We start from the raw sequence: 21491 nt of genomic DNA, 5'->3' as shown, positions 1-21491 counted from the left end.
TTTGAATTATGATATTCAAATCTGAAGACGCAGCTAAAGTCATAAAACCTAAAAATCATAAGTTTAACAATTTGCAATAATCAAAAAAGGATGAAGGACATTTAGAAAATTGAGATACATTTTTAAAATACTTCAGTTAATTGTGGAAACTTCTGTACTTTAATTCAAGTATATTTTAGCAATACTCTTACTTTTAATTGAGTCAATTATAATACAAATATTGAAAATATAAAATCAATAGACAAACTACATATTATTACAGACCTATCCAAAATACATAGGCTACTGGAAAAAATAGAGAGAAAAACGATGAAGATTTAAATTATTATGAATGCAGTCCAATTTATTCATAATTTAATATGTTCAACTTTCGTTTCTTCATTACTCTTACCATTCAACATTCATTGTTTCTGCAAATGTGGGTCTCTGTGTGGACGTTTTCGTGGTATATCTGCAGTTTCAAATGCATATATTTGCAGAGAATATTGCATCAGAAATAATATATAAGATTTCTAGGTGTCCTGACGAGATTAACAATTCACACTTCATTTCGATTGCTTGGGCGTGTTTGTTGAACATATGGCTGTCTGCCCCATACAGTAGTGGGATCATCGATTGAAAAAAAAAGAAGAGTTCATTGGGTTTGACATCCTCGCTCTCTCACTGTCTCTGTCCCTCTCTCCCTCTTAGCAGTCGCCCTCCCTCGTCTTACCTATCCGGCCACTTTGGGGCTTATTTATTCATTCAGAGGATCCTCCCTTATTCCATCGTGACAGCTTTTCGGACGATTTTCATCCAATCCTTCGGACATTGGACAGCATTTATTTTGTCTTTCTATGTCGGCGATGAATGATTTGTTTGAAAACATTGCTCTCGATCCGCCGCCGCCGCTGCTGTGATGATGGAGAGGCGGTGCGTGTCAGAGCAAGGCGGATAGAGGCCCAGCAAAGCCCCGCGCTGGATTTACAGCCCTGAACGAGCGACTGAACACCAACAGCAGAATACCTCACAACAACTCTCCGGTACATACCCATATTAGCTATACAGACACATGTGAGGTATGTGTTTAAACCTCTCTTGTTTAAATACCAACGCTAGTGTTCTTTTAAAAAGTATTATGTATTGTTTCAGACTGGTAACAGTTAAAGCGCCGTTGGCTGGATATTAACGTTATTGTATATTTTATCTGAAAGTTATCGGGTTAGCTATAGCGGATTAGCCTAGCGGCTAGGTGGCTAAAGGAATCAATATCTTGTATTTTTGTAAAGAAATTGCTTATCCGCCTTTAATAACCGTTTGACACGCTAACTAAAAATACTTTAATTTGAGAGTATTTCAACTCTCTAACAATAATATATGCAAATTTCTGGTTAATTAGTATGTTTTGTAACGTTATATGATTGTTACTTGGCTACCTGGCTAATTATGTCAGAGATAAGAACCTCCAAAATATATTTCTACTTTAATATAACGTTAATGTCTATTTTGTTTTTAATGGGCTTAAATGCGTGCTCATTAATTATAAATTCAGCTTGTTTACTTATAAGAACTGTAGTATTAATCCGGTTTATGGTGAAATTAGTGCATGTTTCTGCTCAGTCATGATTCAGGTTTGTTTGTTTTAACCAGTCTGTGGTTAAAACCTAATAAACATAGGTATAACATTAAGTTATTGTTGTCTATAAACTTATGTCTCTATAAACAGTTCGTTTTAGCAAGTGGTTCTCTGTCATTGTGGGTCAGCCTATTCATATGCAAGAATGATAACCCGCCTAATCTTATTATCTTTCTCATCTCTGTCACTCTAAACACTGCTGTGGAAGTTTGTTGTGTTCTGTACTGTTGGCATTGCTTTAGTTGTTTTGGGTAAACTGAGTGAGCTGGTCCACTTTCCGCTAGACACTGAATGTCTGTCCTCGTTTCTGTCGTTACAGTATAATTCAGTGGATCTGAAGTTATAAAGCAAGCAGATCCAATGAAGGTCTGAACAATGACGGACATTTACATTTACAAGTGGCACTAACATCAGACTGAGGTAAGCAGAATACCACCAGCTTATGTAAATATTGATTCATCTCTTGCTTTTTTTTTGCTGAGAAGAGATGACTAGCAATAAAAAGTGTGAAAGGGTGGAGTGGTTACAACCTTGACCGTACCCCGATTCACAAAGCTCTGTGTTAAACATTTGCATGGTATTTTACATGAATTACCTGAAGAGGATGGTCAGGACAAAAGATCTGACATGTTTATCTCACATGGCCTAGTTTTAAAATCCAATAATATCAGATAACACATCACATGTGTCTTAACATGGTGAAAGATGCTGTTTGTCAGATTAGTGAATGGCATTCAGCAGCCTTACACCCAGGAGATGTTTACAGTTTTCGTTTTGTTGGCTCATGTTAGCAGGGAAAAACAAGTCATCCACTTCAGTATGAAGTGCCAAATGTTTTTGGCGCTATGTTGAGTGGAAATATCTCTCTCTCTCACAGAGTGATACATTCCTGTCATTACTCAGTGACTCAGATGTTGGGTTGTACTGAACTTCTGTAAGCATGTTTTTTCATTAAGACTGATGTCAGTGAAGCATTAAATGACTCTATTGGACTCATGGATTAGTATTAGTGTGCTTGTTAAGGTGGTCTTTTAGATACAGCTTGGGATCAGTAAGATTTTTCTTTTAATGTTTTGAAAGAAGTCTCTCATGCTCATCAAGGCTGCATTTATTTGATTAAAATATGCAGTAGAAACAATAATATTGAGAAATATTATTACACTTTAAAATAACGTTTTAAAATATTTTATTTTAACCTTTATAATTATTTATAACTAAGTTTATTTGAACTATTTAAATATATTTTAAAATTCCTTTGTTCCTGTGTTGGCAAAGCTGAATTCTCAGCATCATTACTCCAGTCTTCAGTGTCAATAGAAAGATTAAAAATAGAAATCTTTTGAGAGATTATAAATGTCTATAATAATGATCATTTAGTGCCTAGGTTCTGAAAGTGGGGCCCGCGGAAACATTTCTGGCGGCCCGCGATAACATCTGAAAAACATTTGTTAAAACTGTACATTGCTTTGAAAAAATGAATCTATCCGTTTAGTGGTGTTTAGCGACCGAAAACAGCACCACAAAAATTCCATTGTAATTTAAAAGGGTATGTTGACCAAGTAATCAATATTCATTGTGACTTAATGACAAGCTTATTAATAGCTGCGTTTCCATTACCTTTCAAATTTTTCACCGGCGCGAACACTTGCATTTTCCTATCAACAGTGGAGACAACTTAAAATACTCTATCATTTCTGGTCATACAGAAAATAATAATACATTATTCGCAACTACTTTTATTTGTGTGAACTCATAATAACAAGAAAACATTGTGCTTTTGTAAAATAAAATAAAACAATCAGTAGCCTACGCGCTTTCATGATCTCCGTGAACTGGAGCGCGAGAACTGAAACAAAAGATAGCCTATCTAGGCTAAAGCTTGAAATGTTCGCTTTTAAACAAATTCGAATCGAAAGCTAATACCTTCTGATTATTTAATCCGTATGAAAGGTGCATTTCTCTCTAAAAGCGCATCTGCTTAACAGCGGAGATAGAGATATGTTTTTAGCCGACACTTAGAAAACAATAATTATCAAATTAATTAATCTTTGCTGAATAGGCAAGGCAAGGCAAGGCAAGGCAAGTTTATTTATATAGCACATTTCATACACAATGGTAATTCAAAGTGCTTTACATAGAAGAAATTAAAATAATCAAAAGAAATCAGAATAATTAAAACATTTTAGAATAAAAGATAAAATACAGAAATAATCAAATGAAATCAGAATAATTAAAACATAAAATAAAATACAGTGCAAACAGTCGGGCGAACAGTGGCACAGTGCTCATTCAGTAAATGCACAGTTAAACAGATGTGTTTTGAGTCTGGATTTGAATGTGACTACTGTAGGAGCAGATCTGATCTCTTCTGGAAGCTGGTTCCAGCTGCAGCTGGCATAGTAGCTAAAAGCAGACTGGCCATGCTTAGAGTGAACCCTTGGTATTTCTAGCCGATGTATGAATAAAAGTATTAATTTCCTTAAAAAATCTTACTGACCCCAAACTTTTGAACGGTACAGTAATATCAGTAGGTAACACCTTACAGTATAAAATGTTTTATCACAAACCAGGTTGATGAGAAGCATCACTGTTGTTACATCAAGGTTTATTATGCTTGTTTGTTGTCTGTGTTCCTGTTTGTTACTGACATCTTAAGACCTAGTTTGTTTGTTCTGGGACATGCTGATTTGTTCAGATAACAAATCAAAGGTGTAGTTTACAATACTGAACATTTTGTCTTGTCCGTTGATCTTATTATTATTGAAAACATCGCATGATGTCAAACATGTTGCCAAAACCCTCTTTATTTTTCCTATTCCTTTTCAGGAGAAAAAGTGGTTGGTGATATTTTTTTTCTTCACTATTGAAGATTGTGAGGACTACAAATCATGCCTCCAAGACCCTCGTCGGGAGAGCTATGGGGCATCCATTTGATGCCCCCCAGGATTCTGGTGGACTGTCTACTGCCCAATGGCATGATCCTGACACTAGAGTGCCTCCGGGAGGCCACGCTCATCACAATCAAACATGAACTTTTTAAGGAGGCAAGGAAGTATCCCCTCCACCACCTGCTGCAAGAGGAGACGTCCTATATTTTTGTCAGCGTAACGCAAGAGGCAGAGCGTGAGGAGTTCTACGATGAGACGAGAAGACTTTGCGACCTTCGGCTATTCCAGCCCTTCCTAAAGGTCATTGAACCTGTAGGGAACAGAGAGGAAAAAATCCTCAACAGAGAAATCGGTAAGACGTCACACATTAGCTGATTTTTTTTATCAAAAATGTATGTCAAGAGTATTCAAGTAGACAGAATGTTTCTGAATAAGGTACAGTACCATTCAAAAGTTTTTCATTAAGATTTTTATTTATTTATTTTAAAAGAATGACTACTTTTATTCTGCAAGGACACCTTAAATTGATCAAAAGTGACAGTAAAAGCATTTATAATGTTACAAGAGATTTATATAATCAAATAAACTTTGACGTATTCATCAAAGAATCCTGCAAAAAAAGTCTTATGGTTTCCACAGAAAATATGCAGCCTTATTAAGTTTAAGAGACTTCTTTCAAAAACATTAAAAAAAATCTAACTGATCCTAAACTTTTGAACAGTAGTGTATTTTATTCAGAAGTTTTATTTCTTTTCTCTCCTGACCCTTGTTCTAAGATAGTGTTTTTTTTAAATATGTTTCAGGTTTTGCCATCGGCATGCCAGTGTGTGAGTTTGATCTAGTGAAGGATCCGGAAGTACAGGACTTCAGGAGAAATATACTAAATGTGTGCAAAGACTCAGTAGAGCTGCGGGATGCCAATGGGCCACACAGTCGAGCACTATATGTTTATCCTCCTAATGTGGAGTCTTCACCAGAGCTTCCAAAGCATATATATGGCAAATTAGACAAAGGTAGGCTAGTTCTTTTACAGGAATGTTCTGTGTTATTTTCATGTTTATGGACATTTTCTTCAGGAGATAGAAAAAAAAGTCTTTCTTGAGCTATCCGCTTAAGTCATAACGCAAGGAATGCTGTTTCCAGGCCCAAGCCTCTACTCGTTTCACTTGAGAATACTATCTCAACATCCATTCGTGAGCAGTATTTATTTATATTACACATTTAGGCTAAGCATTTAACAATGTACAGTGTACACTACAGTCTCTGTGCTCACGGCGTCCCAAACACAAATATGTTAAGGATTTAAAAAAGATGAATTGCTGTCTGGCCATCTGGGATTTTGGTATGGAGATAAAAGTTAGGATTATACATTTTGGTAGTATCACATCGTGAGTGTATATTAGCACCGTTTGTTGTTTTCTTGGGGCATCCGGTAGAGCGTTTGGACCCAGTAACAGTGAGACGTGTGACGTCAGACTTGTGTGACGGAGCTGATGATGTTCTATAATAGTCCTTTCGAAATTAGACTACTTTTGAGGAACTTCTGCTTCTAGTTACTAGTGTCATTTCTGTGGCCAGAGTTTGCAGAACTCAAATTTGGTTCTATGTCCTTTTCTGTTGTACTTGGTAGATATTGGTAGAGTTTAGATGTGTAGGTGGTCATGACATGAGTTGACAGATGAATAATTATATACTGTATGAAACATTAACAAAACACTGCAAGAAAATTGTGAATATTGTATGTTTAAAAAATGTTGTACTTAAAGGAATAGTTCACTTAAAAATGAAAATTCTGTCATAATTTACTTACCCTCAAGTTGTTTCAAACCTGTATGAATTTCTTTCTCCTGCTGAACACAAAGGAAGATATTTAGATTTTTAAGTGAATTATTCTTTTAAGTCATGACTTAATTAAGTGAGGGTCAAAAGTCAGAGATATTTTAATTTAATGCCTAATCATGTAAATGGTTTGTAGTCTGTTTGTGTTCACTACTCGCTACTCCTAATGTGTGTGCACTAACTTGGATGGGGTAAATGCAGAGGACAGATTACGAGTTTGGGTTACCATACTTGGCCTTCACCTGTCACTTTAAACTTCAGTTATTTAGAACCATTTGTTTAAATTGATCTGCTAAAAAACATTGATTTAACATTTTATTTGCATCATTCCTCAGATAATTTAATTGTTTCCTGGTTTTCCATGCTTTAAAATGTCTTGGTAATAAATTAAATAAAAAAGGCCCAGCTGCCTGCTATGCTTTCATTGTGTTTTGCTGATACACACTGACGGTCCAGTCAACATAATTGGCTGTGGTAATTGACAACATGCCACAATGCGTTACATTTATCTAAGGTTAAAAAATAACATGGAATATTTCTTTATGCCTTATAGCCTGAAGCCAGTAGTAATCTTCCTAGTATCGAGTCATTCCTAGAATTTTTGTTGTTTCAGCCGTGCTATTTTCTCTCTTATGTGAATGAGCCTGTGTGGTAATGGTAGTAGTCATGAAGCATATGATCCTTGTTTTTATGCTTTTGCTCTCTGTTTTCTTATAGCCTGGAGGAATGCATGTACAACAACTCCATTACATTCATTCCCTGACAGCTTAATTCGGCTACATTCAGTATCCAGTCTGTCTGTTTACCTCAAACTTGCCATGTGGGATTATTTGTTTTTTCTCATATGCTTAATGCCTGAAGGATTCAATTCAATAGTGCTGTTCCTGTTAACACTCTGATCTTCTTCTATGTGTGCTAGGTCAAATCATTGTAGTTATCTGGGTGATCGTCTCTCCCAACAATGACAAGCAAAAGTACACGCTTAAGATCAATCACGACTGCGTACCTGAGCAGGTGATCGCCGAAGCCATCAGGAAGAAAACCAGGAGCATGCTGCTGTCAGCTGAGCAGCTAAAGATGTGCGTGCAGGAATATCAGGGCAAATACATCCTGAAAGTCTGTGGCTGTGATGAGTATCTTTTGGAAAAGTACCCCATCAGTCAGTACAAGGTATCTAGCACCTTTCGGTATCAATAAAATACCACAAACATGCACAATTTCATACATATGTTCCTGAATAACCTGTTATAGTTATACTGTGTACGAATGCAGTCCTTATGTAATGTTTTAGTTCAAATGCTGCTTCGTATTTTTTCTGTACAGTTTAATGCTTTTATACTGGGCATTGATTAATGCGCTATCTGAAATTTGTAGTCATCTCAGATTTTTCAAGTTTATGGCACTATTCATGTGTTTGTTCCAGGCTTTCATTTTCCCAAAACCAGCCAGTACACCACAATGCAAATGAGTAGTCTCTGTATCCTGCTTTTTAAGTTTTATATCATCCCAAAAAAAGTCCTGGCAGAATTAGTGTTTACAACACTTAAAATAGCACACTCTGCAGATTTTGGATGACTAGATTTACGAAATCTTTCTTTCTTTCTCTCCTTCTTGTTCTCTCAGTATGTACGGAGTTGCATTATGCTGGGTAGGTTGCCAAACCTCATGCTTATGTCCAAGGACAGCCTTTACACTCAGCTGCCTATGGACAACTTCACCATGCCTTCCTACGCCCGCCGCATCTCCACTGCCACTCCTTACATGAACGGAGAGTCCTCCACCAAATCCCTCTGGACCATTAACAGCACTTTAAGGATACGTGTCCTCTGTGCCACATACGTTAATGTGAATATTCGGGACATTGACAAGGTACTTCAAATCTCTCTTTCTGGATTCTGAAAGTCATTTTATTGTACTAAACACATGGGGTGTGTTTAGTAGGGAAAGCAGAAGTTTTACATTGTTTGTGAAAGAACAGGAAGCTGTTTGTGTCTTTCTTTTTATAACTGCATGACCTTTCTGCTGGGCGTTTTCTTAAGCTAAGAGGATGTTTGCTGATAGGTTGTTACCTTTTGTTTTAGATTTATGTGCGAACAGGGATCTACCATGGTGGAGAACAGTTGTGTGATAATGTCAACACACAGCGTGTCCCATGTTCAAACCCGAGGTACTGTACATACACTGGTCCTATCTGATACTGTTACTGCAATTGATTCATTACTGGGTGAATGTGTGAGTGAATGCATCTACAAAATATAATGAAATTTCATTTTTGCCACAAAATGAAACGAAAAGGTAATTGTGAATTTATTTGTATGTTTTTTATCCCGCAATTTTGACTTTATATCTTGAATTTGGTCTTTTTTTCCTCAAAATTGCCACAATTAGTCTCCTAATTCGCAAAACGTTTTTATATCTCATAATTCTGACTTTTGTTCTCTGAATTCTGAGTTTATATCTTTTTTAACAGGAGCCTAATTTCATGGATGAAAGGGTCTGTGCATTCATATGAAATTCATATTTTGTTCATTAATTGTTTTGGTACATTCCTTTTCGTATTAATATGAATGCATGAAATCCAAAAAAATGTGCAATTTTGAGAAAAAAAAGATAAATTAATCGTAAGATATAAAATCAGAATTGAGAGAAATAAAGTTGTGAGTTTTGAAAAAGTCATGATTATCTTTTTTATCGTTTTATTCCATGGCAGAAATGGTTTTCATACTTCTTTGGTTCACTTGGGTTTTACTACATTACAAATTATGTAGATGTGCTATGTTGACTTTAAATGTCAAGGAGAAAAGGTATTTCATCTAGTGCAAGAGTCGGCAAACTTTCTGATGTTTAATTTTTCTTGTTAATTACTGTGACGTAAAAAGCCCACCCTGTCTCAAAATATCAAAATATTCCCCTCATTTATACAAAGTTCACTGCAGAGTGTGTGAGTGGCATTGTACCACCCAAAGGGCAATGTTCTCAATGGGTAGAACAAGTAATTGGATTCACTTTAGTCTAGTAGGCCACATGATAATTAGTGACATTCAACTCTCTTGCCCCTCAACCTGCCAGTAATGGCCGGAGGTTGCCCGACCCCTGATATAATGTAAATATTTCCAAATATGTTAGACATTTTAAAATAAAAAATATTACATTTTAAACACTTATTGTGCGGTGATTCTCTCTGTCTCCAGGTGGAACGAGTGGCTGACTTACGACATGTACATTCCTGACATCCCCCGGGCGGCTCGTCTCTGTCTCTCCATCTGCTCTGTAAAAGGAAGGAAGGGGGCAAAGGAGGTGACTTGCTTTGTTGTAGTGCACATTACACAGTTATAACAGTGTTGTTATTGTAAACTAAAACTTTATACAACTTAATTGAAGTAAAGCTGAAATAAAGTATAAATATTAGATGAGAACTTATACTTAGAAATTAAAAAAAATTTAAATGTTGCCTTGGGAAACTAACTAAAAAAAGTTGAGGTACTAAAACGACTAAAACATACTGAACTAAAAATAAACTAAAGTTAATTAGAAGAAATAATTAAAATGAAAAAGCACATAAAAATTACTTACACTAATGCAAATTAACACTGTATTAACTTGCCTCACCCTCGTGAGAACACTGTTCAGGTTGTTGTCAGTGTTTTAGTGGGTATTACTTCAGAGGTCTTTGAAATGAACCATTAAATGATCTGCTACAGGAGCACTGTCCACTGGCCTGGGGAAACGTCAACCTGTTCGACTACACACACACACTGGTCTCAGGGAAGATGGCATTGAATCTGTGGCCAGTACCACACGGCCTAGAAGACCTCCTCAACCCCATTGGGGTCACAGGCTCCAACCCTAACAAGGTTTCTTCTCCTGCATAACCTCTTTCAGCATTGAGCCGTTTACACTTTAATAAGGTTTAAAACGATTGTGCGCTGTGTTTTCTAATCAGAGGTTGACATGGTTAATCAAGAGCATATGCTCTAAAGCTGTTTATTTAGTATGCAGTTGTTTTTTTATGTGTATTGATCCTTAATACAAAATATGAATGTGTAGCTGCATAGATGCTCAAAGTTTATAGATACTGAAAGTGTAATCGTTTTTAGTAAAGTGCTATTTAGTTACTTGGTTTGTTAATGTGTTTTGCGGTGGTTGCTTTGTTTGTTTGTTTTTTGCTCTAGGAAACCCCATGTCTAGAGTTGGAGTTTGACTATTTCAGCTCGCCCGTAAAGTATCCTGACATGGCCACAATAGAGGATCACGCTAACTGGATAATATCCAGGGAGATGGGATACAATTACTGCCAGTCTGGACAGGTGAGCTTACAGACACACATCCTACTTAATTAATTATAGTGACACACTTGGTGCTGCTATTAATACCCTTTACAAGCTTGAGGAGCATGAGAAACATCTCTTGTCATTCTGTGTAGTCACCTCATGAGTGTCATTGTGTCCAATTATTAAAAAGTACAAGGTTCATTCATTTGATTTTGTAATGGATCTCAGCAGTGACCGCACAGTTTTTCAGTAGCATGGGTCCTGGCATCCATTCTCTTTCTCAAAACTTTGTTGAATCATCTCTGATTCATCAAGGCTTTGTTTGTGTTTTTTAGAAAAATCAATGATGTGTGACTTCTACAGAAGCAAACACCATTGTTTAACAACATATGAGCCAGAGGTCATATTCGGTCTGTCTTGTAGAGATTATTGCTCTCAAACTTGCTAAACGGTGATTGAGGCTTATTCTAACTGAAAGTACACTACCAGGTTGAGAGTTAAAAAAAAATTTCAAAGAAGTCTCTTAAGCTCACCAACTCTTATTTTTTTATCAAAAATTGTCTTCAAATATTAATTATAAATTAATAAATATTGTTTCCTTTTTCCTTTTGCAATCCGTTCTCTGATAGATGTTTATTAATGAGATTATTTAATAATATGCAACTTACAGAGCAGCAGACTGGCACGAGACCACGCAATGACGGAGGCAGATATAGAGCAACTTCGTCAGCTGGGCAACAGGGACCCGCTTTCTGAGATCACTGAGCAGGAAAAAGACTTCTTATGGAGGCACAGGTAATCTACCGCCCCTATTAGCTCCAAGGGGGTAATCCATCAGCCGGAAGTTGAAGCCTCGCGGGAGCCGCCATTGTAGCAGAACTTCACCTGCTGTTAGCATTCCATTGACTCCCATTCATTTTGGCGTCACTTTGACAGCGAATAACTTTACATCTGAGGCGTCCAAAGACTTAATTTGTCCATTATATATTTCTAAATAAACACGACAATGTATAAAAGGCTCCATTACTTTGTATCTTACGTTATGGCCCCGTAGAAGCCGTTTTTGTTAAAAACAGGCTAACGATTGCGTCATAACCACGTGACTTTTTGTCGCACAATAGAGACATTACCGTATAGACAGGAGGAGAAGCTCGCAGGCAATCGGGGGGACGTCCCGTCAAGGGAGAAGCCCATAGATAATGAGTCCATAAAAGCAACGGGACAAAATATTTCAACAACGTTTTTGGGGAATTGGAAATAATTCGGTATGTGGCAAGTGAATACATATGAAGTGATTAACGTTGGCAATTTTCACGCACAGCTACTAGAAGATTTACGTCTGTCAGACAGGTTGCTCACGTCATCAAGCTTAGTTTGAGTCGGTTTGAGTCTGCGCGTCAGGAACGGAAGTGCAAAAAAATCGCTAAAAATGGGCTTCAATTGTCTCAACTGAGTTCCAATGAGATGGCTCAGTCCACTTCTTATACTGTCTATGATTAGCTCCAATCACTTTAGTGGGGTGGTGATGGCGCAGTGGATAAGACACATGCCTTTGGTGTGAGAGACCCGTGTTCGAATCCACTGTGAGACACCAATGTGTCCCTGAGCAAGACACTTTACCCCTAGTTGCTCCAGAGGCGTGCGACCTCTGACATATATAGCAATTGTAAGTTGCTTTGGATAAAAGCGTCAGCTAAATGAATAAATGTAAATGTAGTGTTCATCTGCAAAAAAGTTTTCTGTAGAACTGTGTTTGTGTTTTTTTCTGTAGGCAGTATTGTGTAAATATACCAGAAATCCTGCCCAAGATTTTGCTAGCGGTGAAGTGGAATTCCAGAGATGAAGTTGCACAAATGTATTGCCTTCTTAAAGACTGGCCCGCAATAAAGCCGGAACAAGCCATGGAGTTGCTTGACTGTAACTATCCAGATCCAATGATCCGAGACTTCGCAGTTCGATGCCTTGAGAAGTATCTGACTGATGACAAACTCTCACAGTACCTCATTCAGTTGGTTCAGGTAAGAATGATATATTCAGTTATTATTTATTATAAACACTCTCTCATGTTTACCTGTTGATTTTTTTCCAATGTTTCACTTTTCATTTGTTTAAGGTTCTGAAGTACGAGCAGTACCTTGATAATCCACTGGTACGATTTCTTCTGAAAAAAGCTCTTACAAACCAGAGGATTGGGCACTTCTTCTTTTGGCATTTGAAGTAATTTCCTCTTTTTGTTCAGCTTTCTGTCAGGGTTTTACATACACTGACTTAAATATCATGATGATGTTTTTGAAGTTTAAAATGAATTTAAATTGTAACAAGATCTCATTGGGTTGCAGGTCAGAGATGCACAATAAAACCGTGAGTCAGCGGTTTGGTCTGCTGCTGGAGTCGTACTGTCGGGCATGTGGCATGTACCTGAAGCACCTGAGCAGACAGGTGGAAGCCATGGAGAAGCTCATCAACCTCACAGACATTCTCAAACAGGAGAAGAAGGATGAAACTCAGAAGGTAAACTCAGCCTTTGACCTTCTCATCTAAAAGTAGGCACGTGAGGTTATATTAGGAGAGTCTTTACGTACACTGCCAGTGAAACCTTAGCTGTTAGATTAGATTTACGGAGGATACGCCATCTACTCCATGAGGTGATCCTCAATAGCATTTGGGCAGAATTACCAAAACGCCCCACTCAATAAGTACGTTTACATGCATGTTCTTAACTCGATAATTTTTAATATACCGACAACGTTTGTGGTCATGTAAAAATGTTAAAGTGTTTTCCTTTATCGCCATAAGGTCATAAACAGCTTAAGAATATACCGATTGACACAGATAGATTTTTGCCCATTACTCCGATTCTCCCGACATGTAAACACCTTAACCTGCGTTCTGTCGGCTTATTGAAGTGTGCATATACTGCAAATTTAAGGGCATCCAGCCACAGCGAGTATTTTGTGGTTGGGGAGGAGAAATATATTGACCCAAGAAATATAAAAAGATATGTTCTCATCTCGTGCAGCCAAAGGGTTAATTGGTACAGCTGTAGAAACTTCAAATTCAAGAGTAGAATGAGTGACATTTTGAAATGCTGTTTTTTTTTTTTTTAATACATTCTTGTAAACTTGATTACTTACATTGTTGGGTTATTTCAATAATCAGATTTTTGGTAGTTATCAGCGTATTGGTGTGCATGTAAACATGCTCAATGTTGTTAACATTAAGAAGGTGAGTTTAAAGGTAATTGGTCAATTAAGTTGCTTTGCGTTTGCTGATGTGCGAAGCTCCTCGTGATGGGGGCCCAAATGTGATACTCAGAATGATTTGATAATTAAGAAATCAATAATAAATCAACTGGTAAATCTATAAATAAATTGAAAAAACTATAAATCAAAAAGTAACTAAGCATGTGAATAGATTAAAGAATTTGAAATAAATAAGCTAACTGAAAATAAAACATTAAAATGTCGTAATTATTAATATGGAAGTAATCAAAATATCAAAATGAAAATAATTATTTTAATATGTGATGAAGTGCTTGATGAATGATTTTTTTTATTGCATTAATTTTGCATTAAATTTAATCTATTACTTTATCTATTGCCCTTTATCAATTTCCCATCACCCAATCTTCCACCAATCATAGCCTGATGCCAAGCTCAGAATAATATTTCATTTTAAAGTGTATTTATTTCTGTTTTTCAGGTGCAAATGAAGTTCCTGGTGGAGCAGATGAGGCGACCAGACTACATGGATGCCCTCCAAAATTTCACCTCTCCACTCAACCCCGCCCACCAGCTGGGTAACCTACGGTGAGTACCACAATTTGCAGTATTTACAGCTGAGAAAATCTATTATCACTTAGCAGGGATTATACACAAGGCAGACATAAAAGGACACAACTGTACAATAACATGAGCTTATGGGTTAATGCATTTCCCACTTACACTACCTCTCAAAATTTTTGGGGTCACTTACAGTTTTTTAAAGAAATTAATACTTGTATTCAGCAAGAACACATTCAATTGATCAAACGTGACAATAAAGACATTCATAATGTTACAAAAGTATTTTTTAGTAAATTTTTAGTCAAAAGTAAAAAAAAATCCTAAATACCGTAAAACTTCAAATAATAGCCGAGTCCCAAATAGACGCCTGTCTCTTTTACACGCCTTGTGTGGCAACAGATTTGGGTAAATAAAGGCCGGTCTCAAATAGAGGTGGGGTCTGTTTTTTAGTTTGGGGTTGTATTTAAGCTTCTAAAACCCGTCAGATTGTCCGCTTTTTGGCGGCCGCCAAAGCAAATTTGTGTCCCGCCAAAGTCTTTTTTTCTGATCGATGAGGGATGTAGAATAGACTGACTGCTGCGCTTGACGTTGCAAACGAGCAGAGAGAGCGCCCCGGCCACGCGCGCGCACTCTCACATCTTCAAACAACACGAGCGCACTCTTACGTCTTTAAACAACTTGAGCGCTGTCTTGCTCTCTCTCCCTCGCGCATATTAATCAAAATCAATTGTCACGTTAGTAAAAGGTCGGAAGACCGCAGTTTCACGTGGAGCATTTGGATATTTTTAGAGATTAGAGACTCTAGGAACAACATCTCAAATGAACAACATCTCAACACTAAATTATAAAGGCCTGTCTCATATAGACACCTGTCTCAAATACAAGCCGGTGCAGTTCGACGATTTGGGAAAATAAAAGCCCGGGCTAATATTTGAAGTTTTATGGTACTGATTTTTTAAAACTTTCTATTCATCAAAGAATTCCCCCCAAAAAATTCATTAAAAAAAAGTTTCATGGTTTCCACAAAAATATTGTAACATCTGTTTTCTACATCTGTTGAGGTAATGGCTGCTTAAAATTCATCACAGGAATGAATTACATTTTAACATAATATTTTCAATTGTAATATTTCACAATATTACTGTTTTTACAGTATTTTTGATCAAATAAATGCAGATCTGTTGTTTACCTTTATGTTTGATTTGTCACTTTTTTTCTGTGCGTATGGCAGACTTGAAGACTGCAGAATCATGTCCTCGGCCAAGAGACCGCTCTGGCTGAACTGGGAAAATCCTGACATCATGTCCGAACTTCTGTTCCAAAACAATGAGATCATTTTTAAGAATGGGGATGGTCAGATCATATTTTATACTATTTTATTACGAATGCCCTTATTTTTTATGGTAAGAAACAAAAGTGACAAGTTTTTCTACCTTTTCCTTTTATTAGACCTGAGACAAGACATGTTGACTCTTCAAATCATCAGGATAATGGAGAACATTTGGCAGAATCAGGGACTGGATCTGAGGTATATGGGGTGTAGTGGTTTAAGATTTTGCCTGGTAACCAAAACATTGTAACCAAAAGGGTAATGCATTAACATCATCATTGTTTCTTTGAGTAAAGCACAGAACTGTCCCTGCATACGTGTACTTTAAGTCACACTAGTTAAAAGAATAACTAGTTAATCAGGTATTGATGTTAAGTTGTCCCCAAGTCTCTTGAAGCCTTGATTGAAAGAACAAATTTACATTTGTCTAAATTTTTTTGTATCTCAGAATGCTACCCTATGGCTGCTTGTCTATCGGAGATTGCGTGGGTCTCATAGAGGTGGTGAGAAGTTCACACACAATCATGCAGATTCAGTGTAAAGGAGGTCTGAAGGGGGCGCTGCAGTTTAACAGTTCAACGCTGCATCAGTGGCTAAAGGACAAAAACAAGGGCGAGATGTGAGTGGCAAATTTTAATTACGTTTTTCAGTGGCCAGTTCAAATATCTAGTAACAAAATCATCTGTGTTTATAGGTACGACATGGCCATCGACTTGTTTACGCGATCCTGCGCTGGCTATTGTGTGGCCACTTTCATTCTGGGTATCGGTGACCGACACAACAGTAACATCATGGTGAAGGACGACGGGCAGGTGTGAAATTTAATGCCACTGAAACATTCAGTCGTTATATATATCCTCATATTGACCTTCTGCTTGTGTTCCTGCAGCTGTTTCATATAGATTTTGGTCACTTTTTGGACCACAAGAAGAAGAAGTTTGGCTACAAGCGGGAGCGAGTGCCCTTCGTATTAACTCAAGACTTCCTAATTGTGATCAGCAAAGGAGGAACCCAAGAGTGCACTAAAACCAGAGAGTTTGAGAGGTGTGTATGTTCATGTTGGAAGCATTGCTCATTGTTTTCCAGTGAGTTTAACCGAAACAAATCCTTTGTTGTTTCGACATTAACATGGTTATTGGCAGACAGCTAACTATCCAAGACAATTAGTGAATGAGTTGAACAATAGAGGCTTTCAGAATGGACTTCTCGGGCCTCCATCCCAGCAGCCTTTCCTCTTCCAACAATACTCTGACAGCCAGCCGGCTGCCAAGTTTCCTGCTTCTCCTCTGGACTTCCGCTTTCAAACAAATCACTGCTTCAGTCGAGACTCAAATGAGGCTTCAAAAAAAGCAGGATTTGCTCTCTATCAGTGTGTCTCAGAGGAGTGGAGGTCCATGTCTGCTCTTGCTTGAGTAAAACTAAACCAGTAATGAATTGGTCTCTGGTGGAAGGACAGGCTTTGAGTACACATGAAAAAAAAGTAATTTTTTTTGATGAAAGCACATGAAGGGAGATTTTAATGTCTCTTTAAATTTGCATAGATTGTTTTGTCTTTAATATTAGCTGTGTCTATAGAGTGCTGTAGGAATGATGTATTTTTACAGGCCAACTCAGAAGCTGGCATCAAGCCGATTCCTTTGATGTCCTGCTCGGCATGATGAGTTTTAATGTCCCCAACAACACTGTAGTCCCGTTAAGCCACTTGATAGCAAATGCCATTTTCAGGACGCCTAAAAAAAATCATGAATGGGGTATTACTAAAGTATTTTATGTTGTAGGATAAAATGTGAAAATATTGTGAGCTAACCACAGACCTTATTCCAGGCATTTAACAAAAACAACTCCAGGTTTAGGACTCTTTATAGATGCTACAGAGAAGCTGAATGTCTCACTGTCTCCCTCTGCAGGTTCCAGGAGATGTGTTACAAGGCTTACTTGGCCATCAGACAGCACGCCAACCTTTTCATCAACCTCTTCTCTATGATGCTGGGCTCAGGCATGCCCGAGCTGCAGTCCTTTGATGACATCGCTTACATCCGAAAGACCCTGGCGCTAGACAAAACCGAGCAGGAGGCCCTGGACTATTTCATGAAGCAGATGAATGACGCTCACCATGGTGGATGGACCACCAAGATGGACTGGATCTTCCACACAATCCGACACCATGCCCAAAACTGAGCCGATGCCCACTGGCAGAACTTAGGACCGGATAACAGGCAGAAACAAGACCCTTTTTGTAGGACGCACTGCCTGATTTTTGCCATGTAGAATCATGGCACCCAAACCTCATGTAAAAATGACCTTCAGAGCACTAAAACAACCTGAAAGGACATCTTTTTTTTTGTCCTCTTTTTGTTTATTTTACTTTTTTTCCCCAAATGAGGCGTCTCTTGCTCACCATTGTCCAGAGTGGTTTTACATTATAGCTGTAGTTTTGTCCCGCTGTTTTTTTTCTCTCCCCTTTGTGCTGCTCTTTACCTGGAGAGTCAGTTCTTCTTATTAATATATATTATTTTTTTTCTATGGAAAACAAACCTTTGAGAAAAAAAACCTTCTGCACTCTTCAGGAGCTTTTCTGGGGATGTTCACGTCTTCCTGTTTAAAACTACAAATGCCTTCTAATATGCACGGAACCTCTGAGAACACTAGAAAAACAGGGTATGAAACTTTCTGGTCTGCTACCCGGCCTTTCCGCCCAAAACCAACTCTAACCCTCCTCCCCCCCGAAAGACAGCCGAGGCGTAGCAGTACAAATCTGATGGTGCTGATTTCCAAATTGCGCTCTTATCCTTTGAGTTCAGTTGGCCGCAATGGCTTTTCAAATAGACAGATGATTTGTTCTCCTTTCTTCCTTATATGCACAGTGAGCTAAAATGATAGCCTGAATACCTTATTATGCACTGGACGTGAATATTTTTATTTTGTTTTTATTATGATCTCACAGTAGCACTACATGAGTCTCATTCTCTTTAGACAGACTTTTCAGAGACATTGGTAAAAACATGGTTTGTGTTCTCAATATGTTAGTAACGCTCTACACAATAACAGTTCAGATCCTCCATGGAAGGAAGTAATCATTTTTTGGAGTACGGTATGGTTTTTTGATGGCCAGTACTGATGGCGACGTGAGCAAATCAATGCGGGTTAATTATTTCAATTATTTAACAGCGTTTACTCCAAATATTGAGTTATTTTCCATTAACAAGGCTTTCGGTCAATAGCCATGTTTTTAAAATGTCCAAATATTGGCAAACGAATCAGTCTGGCTGATATTTATCGCTCTATCACTAATCAGGACTTACAGTTTAATTTGTACCCACAGATCAGTGATGTTTTCCCAGTTCCAGTGTTAGAAACATCACAGGAATCCAGGTTATCGGCTCTCTGTGTTTTCTTGGCTGTTAGAGTAACGATTGTCCTACTAGATGCCCTGGCAGCGTGCAGATATGAAGCCTTAATACACTCACTTAGTATGAATGGATGTTCGTCTCCTCCATGTGCCCTTGCATGCCACAGGAAAGCAAACGCTTGTCTGTGCTTTGACGCAAAGCAGTTGCGAAAGAACAACCTTCGGTTGAGTCGCCGTATCTCTGGGTACTTTATTCCACTACACTAAAGCTGGCAAGTCCTTTTCTGTTAGCCTGATAATTTATATATATATAATACTTTTTTTTTTTTTTTACAGGTTGTAGTTTGTACAAGAAGCATTAAGAAAGATTGTGCTGTGTAGTTACACATTATATTGAAAGATTCTATGGACGAAATGGATGTTTTAGATGGTGAAATGGCTTTTAGATGCTTCAAGTGGATGACGCTGGTATAATATTGTTTACCGATAACACTACAGTACAGTGCATTATAACTACAGATACATTTATATACATACATGCTTATATGTGTATATATACGCACTCTGTTCCTCCTCCTCTCATTTTTCCTTACTACATACAATGTACAGTGAATGTTTCATGGTGCAGGATGTCTCTGATGTGACAGTACAGGGCTAAACAATCTAGAGAGAAGGGGAAAAAAGCTAGTTAGCTTGAGATCATTTCAAATGAACTAATGAGCGCCTCTTGAGTCAGGTTAAGTGCCTTGCTTGGGCCGTAATGGCAGTGTTACGTTTGAGCTGCTCCCTTCACCTGTATATTTACCAGCTTTCTGGATAACAACTACACTCTCGCTTTGCCGTCTTGAACCTCTGAGCTACGAATCGAAATGTGAGATTTCAGACCAGGTTGTATCCAAACAAATAATCACACAGTTAAATCATTTACTCACCCTCATGTCGTTCCAAACCGGTATGACTTACTTTCTTCTGCAGAATATTTTGTAGAACGTCCAAACAACATTGGACCCCATTGACTTTCCCCATTTTGAATATATTTTGTATCATAAAGATATGGAACGACGTGAGGGTGAGTAAATGATGACAGACCGTTTTCTTTTTAGGGTGAACTATTCTTTTAAGGTTCGCGTTTGACACAGATCCACGTTTTCGCTTTCTATCCCTCCTCCTCGGCTCTTGTCAGTTAATTCAAGACCTTGTCATGATTCTGCATTACTTTAAAGCTGTGAAAATGTACAATTACAAATGAGGTGTAATCGTGCTATTTAAATGGATATATGGCTACTAGGCAGGAAACTCCTGAGTACTATTTTTCCTCTCACACAGTTGTATTTTCCTCAGTAGAAAAGTCAATGGTCATACTTGCATTAACACCTGAGATATAAATGATCAGATCAGATCTGATCGCTCGATGTAGGAAAAACAGAAGGAAGTGACATGCGCATTTCCACGTTAAAATCTTTGCAAAGCTGAAATTCAGCTGAAATACTGGGCAACATTTAACAATGCAAATTGTAATGATAGACAGTATGTTTTTCTACTGTTTTTAAGTTTGAAAGGGTGTCCTGAGTACTTAATATTGTAGTATTCCACACTTATGCATTCATTTGCTATGTTTTTTTGTAAATGTTGTTGTTACTCTTATATGCAGTAAACAAATGAACAGATATACACTTGGCGTCAGACTGATGTATACAGGTGGTTCTTGCACTTTGTATTCCTCCGTTCTTTGTTCTTGCTCTCTTTGCCTTCGGTCCTGAGGGACGCTTTAGTCTCCTGCATGTGTTTTTAACCCTACCTGCTCATTTACTGCCTGAAACTGAGATCAGCTACATTAGAGCTTAGTTATGGTAAGCAGCCTTATGTTAGCTCTCTTAAAGCCATTTAATGCATGGTTCTATTCACTATGTGTGTTTTTGTCTGTACAGGTTACAGAACTTCTTGGGCCGGACCCGCTAAAAAGCCCATTCACAAATGTCTAATGTGATCAGTATCTTTATAATTTACCTAACTTTGTGTTTTATTTTTGTTTGTTTTTTACACGACTTGCTAACAAACTATTGAGATGCAGAAATTCTGGAGTCTTTTGTATGACAAATGAAAATAATAAGAAAAAAAAAAGTTGAAATTACAAAATGTTTAATAAGTTTCAGTTGTTGTACTTGAAAATCATCGCTCAGAACCGTCTTTGTGTGTCGACAACAAAGCCGTCAATGTTGCGTAGCACTGAAGGTTTACTTGCATAGGCAATTTCATACCGATTGTGAATGTTTTAGTGGTTTGGTCTGGAGTCTTAGAAACTCTACTACATCTATAAAAAGAGAGGAAAATTACCATTTGAATTCAAAGGAAAATAAAGTGTAAATTAATGTGATATTATGTGAAGTTTGTCAGATGGAGGATATTGAAAATTC

At 37.6% G+C, this 21491-nt stretch overlaps 1 protein-coding gene across 1 annotated transcript; it reads left to right on the top strand.

The window, feature by feature from the left end:
• Positions 1–895: 895 nt before the first annotated feature.
• pik3ca (phosphatidylinositol-4,5-bisphosphate 3-kinase, catalytic subunit alpha) lies at positions 896–21397 on the top strand. The gene is made up of 22 exons (XM_077203799.1): positions 896–1058; positions 1935–2035; positions 4442–4855; positions 5307–5516; positions 7262–7512; positions 7966–8211; positions 8424–8509; positions 9534–9639; positions 10044–10196; positions 10515–10649; positions 11284–11408; positions 12385–12631; positions 12727–12830; positions 12953–13124; positions 14316–14422; positions 15630–15751; positions 15848–15926; positions 16177–16347; positions 16423–16540; positions 16618–16772; positions 17636–19322; positions 19414–21397. Exons 3-21 carry the CDS (start codon positions 4504–4506, stop codon positions 17904–17906), a joined length of 3210 nt encoding a protein of 1069 aa, XP_077059914.1. The 5' UTR covers positions 896–1058; positions 1935–2035; positions 4442–4503; the 3' UTR covers positions 17907–19322; positions 19414–21397.
• The last annotated feature ends 94 nt before the right edge of the window (positions 21398–21491 follow it).

The sequence above is a fragment of the Siphateles boraxobius genome, unplaced genomic scaffold (assembly GCF_051911475.1).
Source record: "Siphateles boraxobius isolate OS27281-9 unplaced genomic scaffold, OSU_SipBor_1 5, whole genome shotgun sequence".
Lineage (NCBI taxonomy): Eukaryota > Metazoa > Chordata > Actinopteri > Cypriniformes > Leuciscidae > Siphateles > Siphateles boraxobius.
The sequence above is the reverse complement of the archived record's forward strand: the minus strand, read 5'-3'. Positions and strand labels throughout refer to the sequence as shown.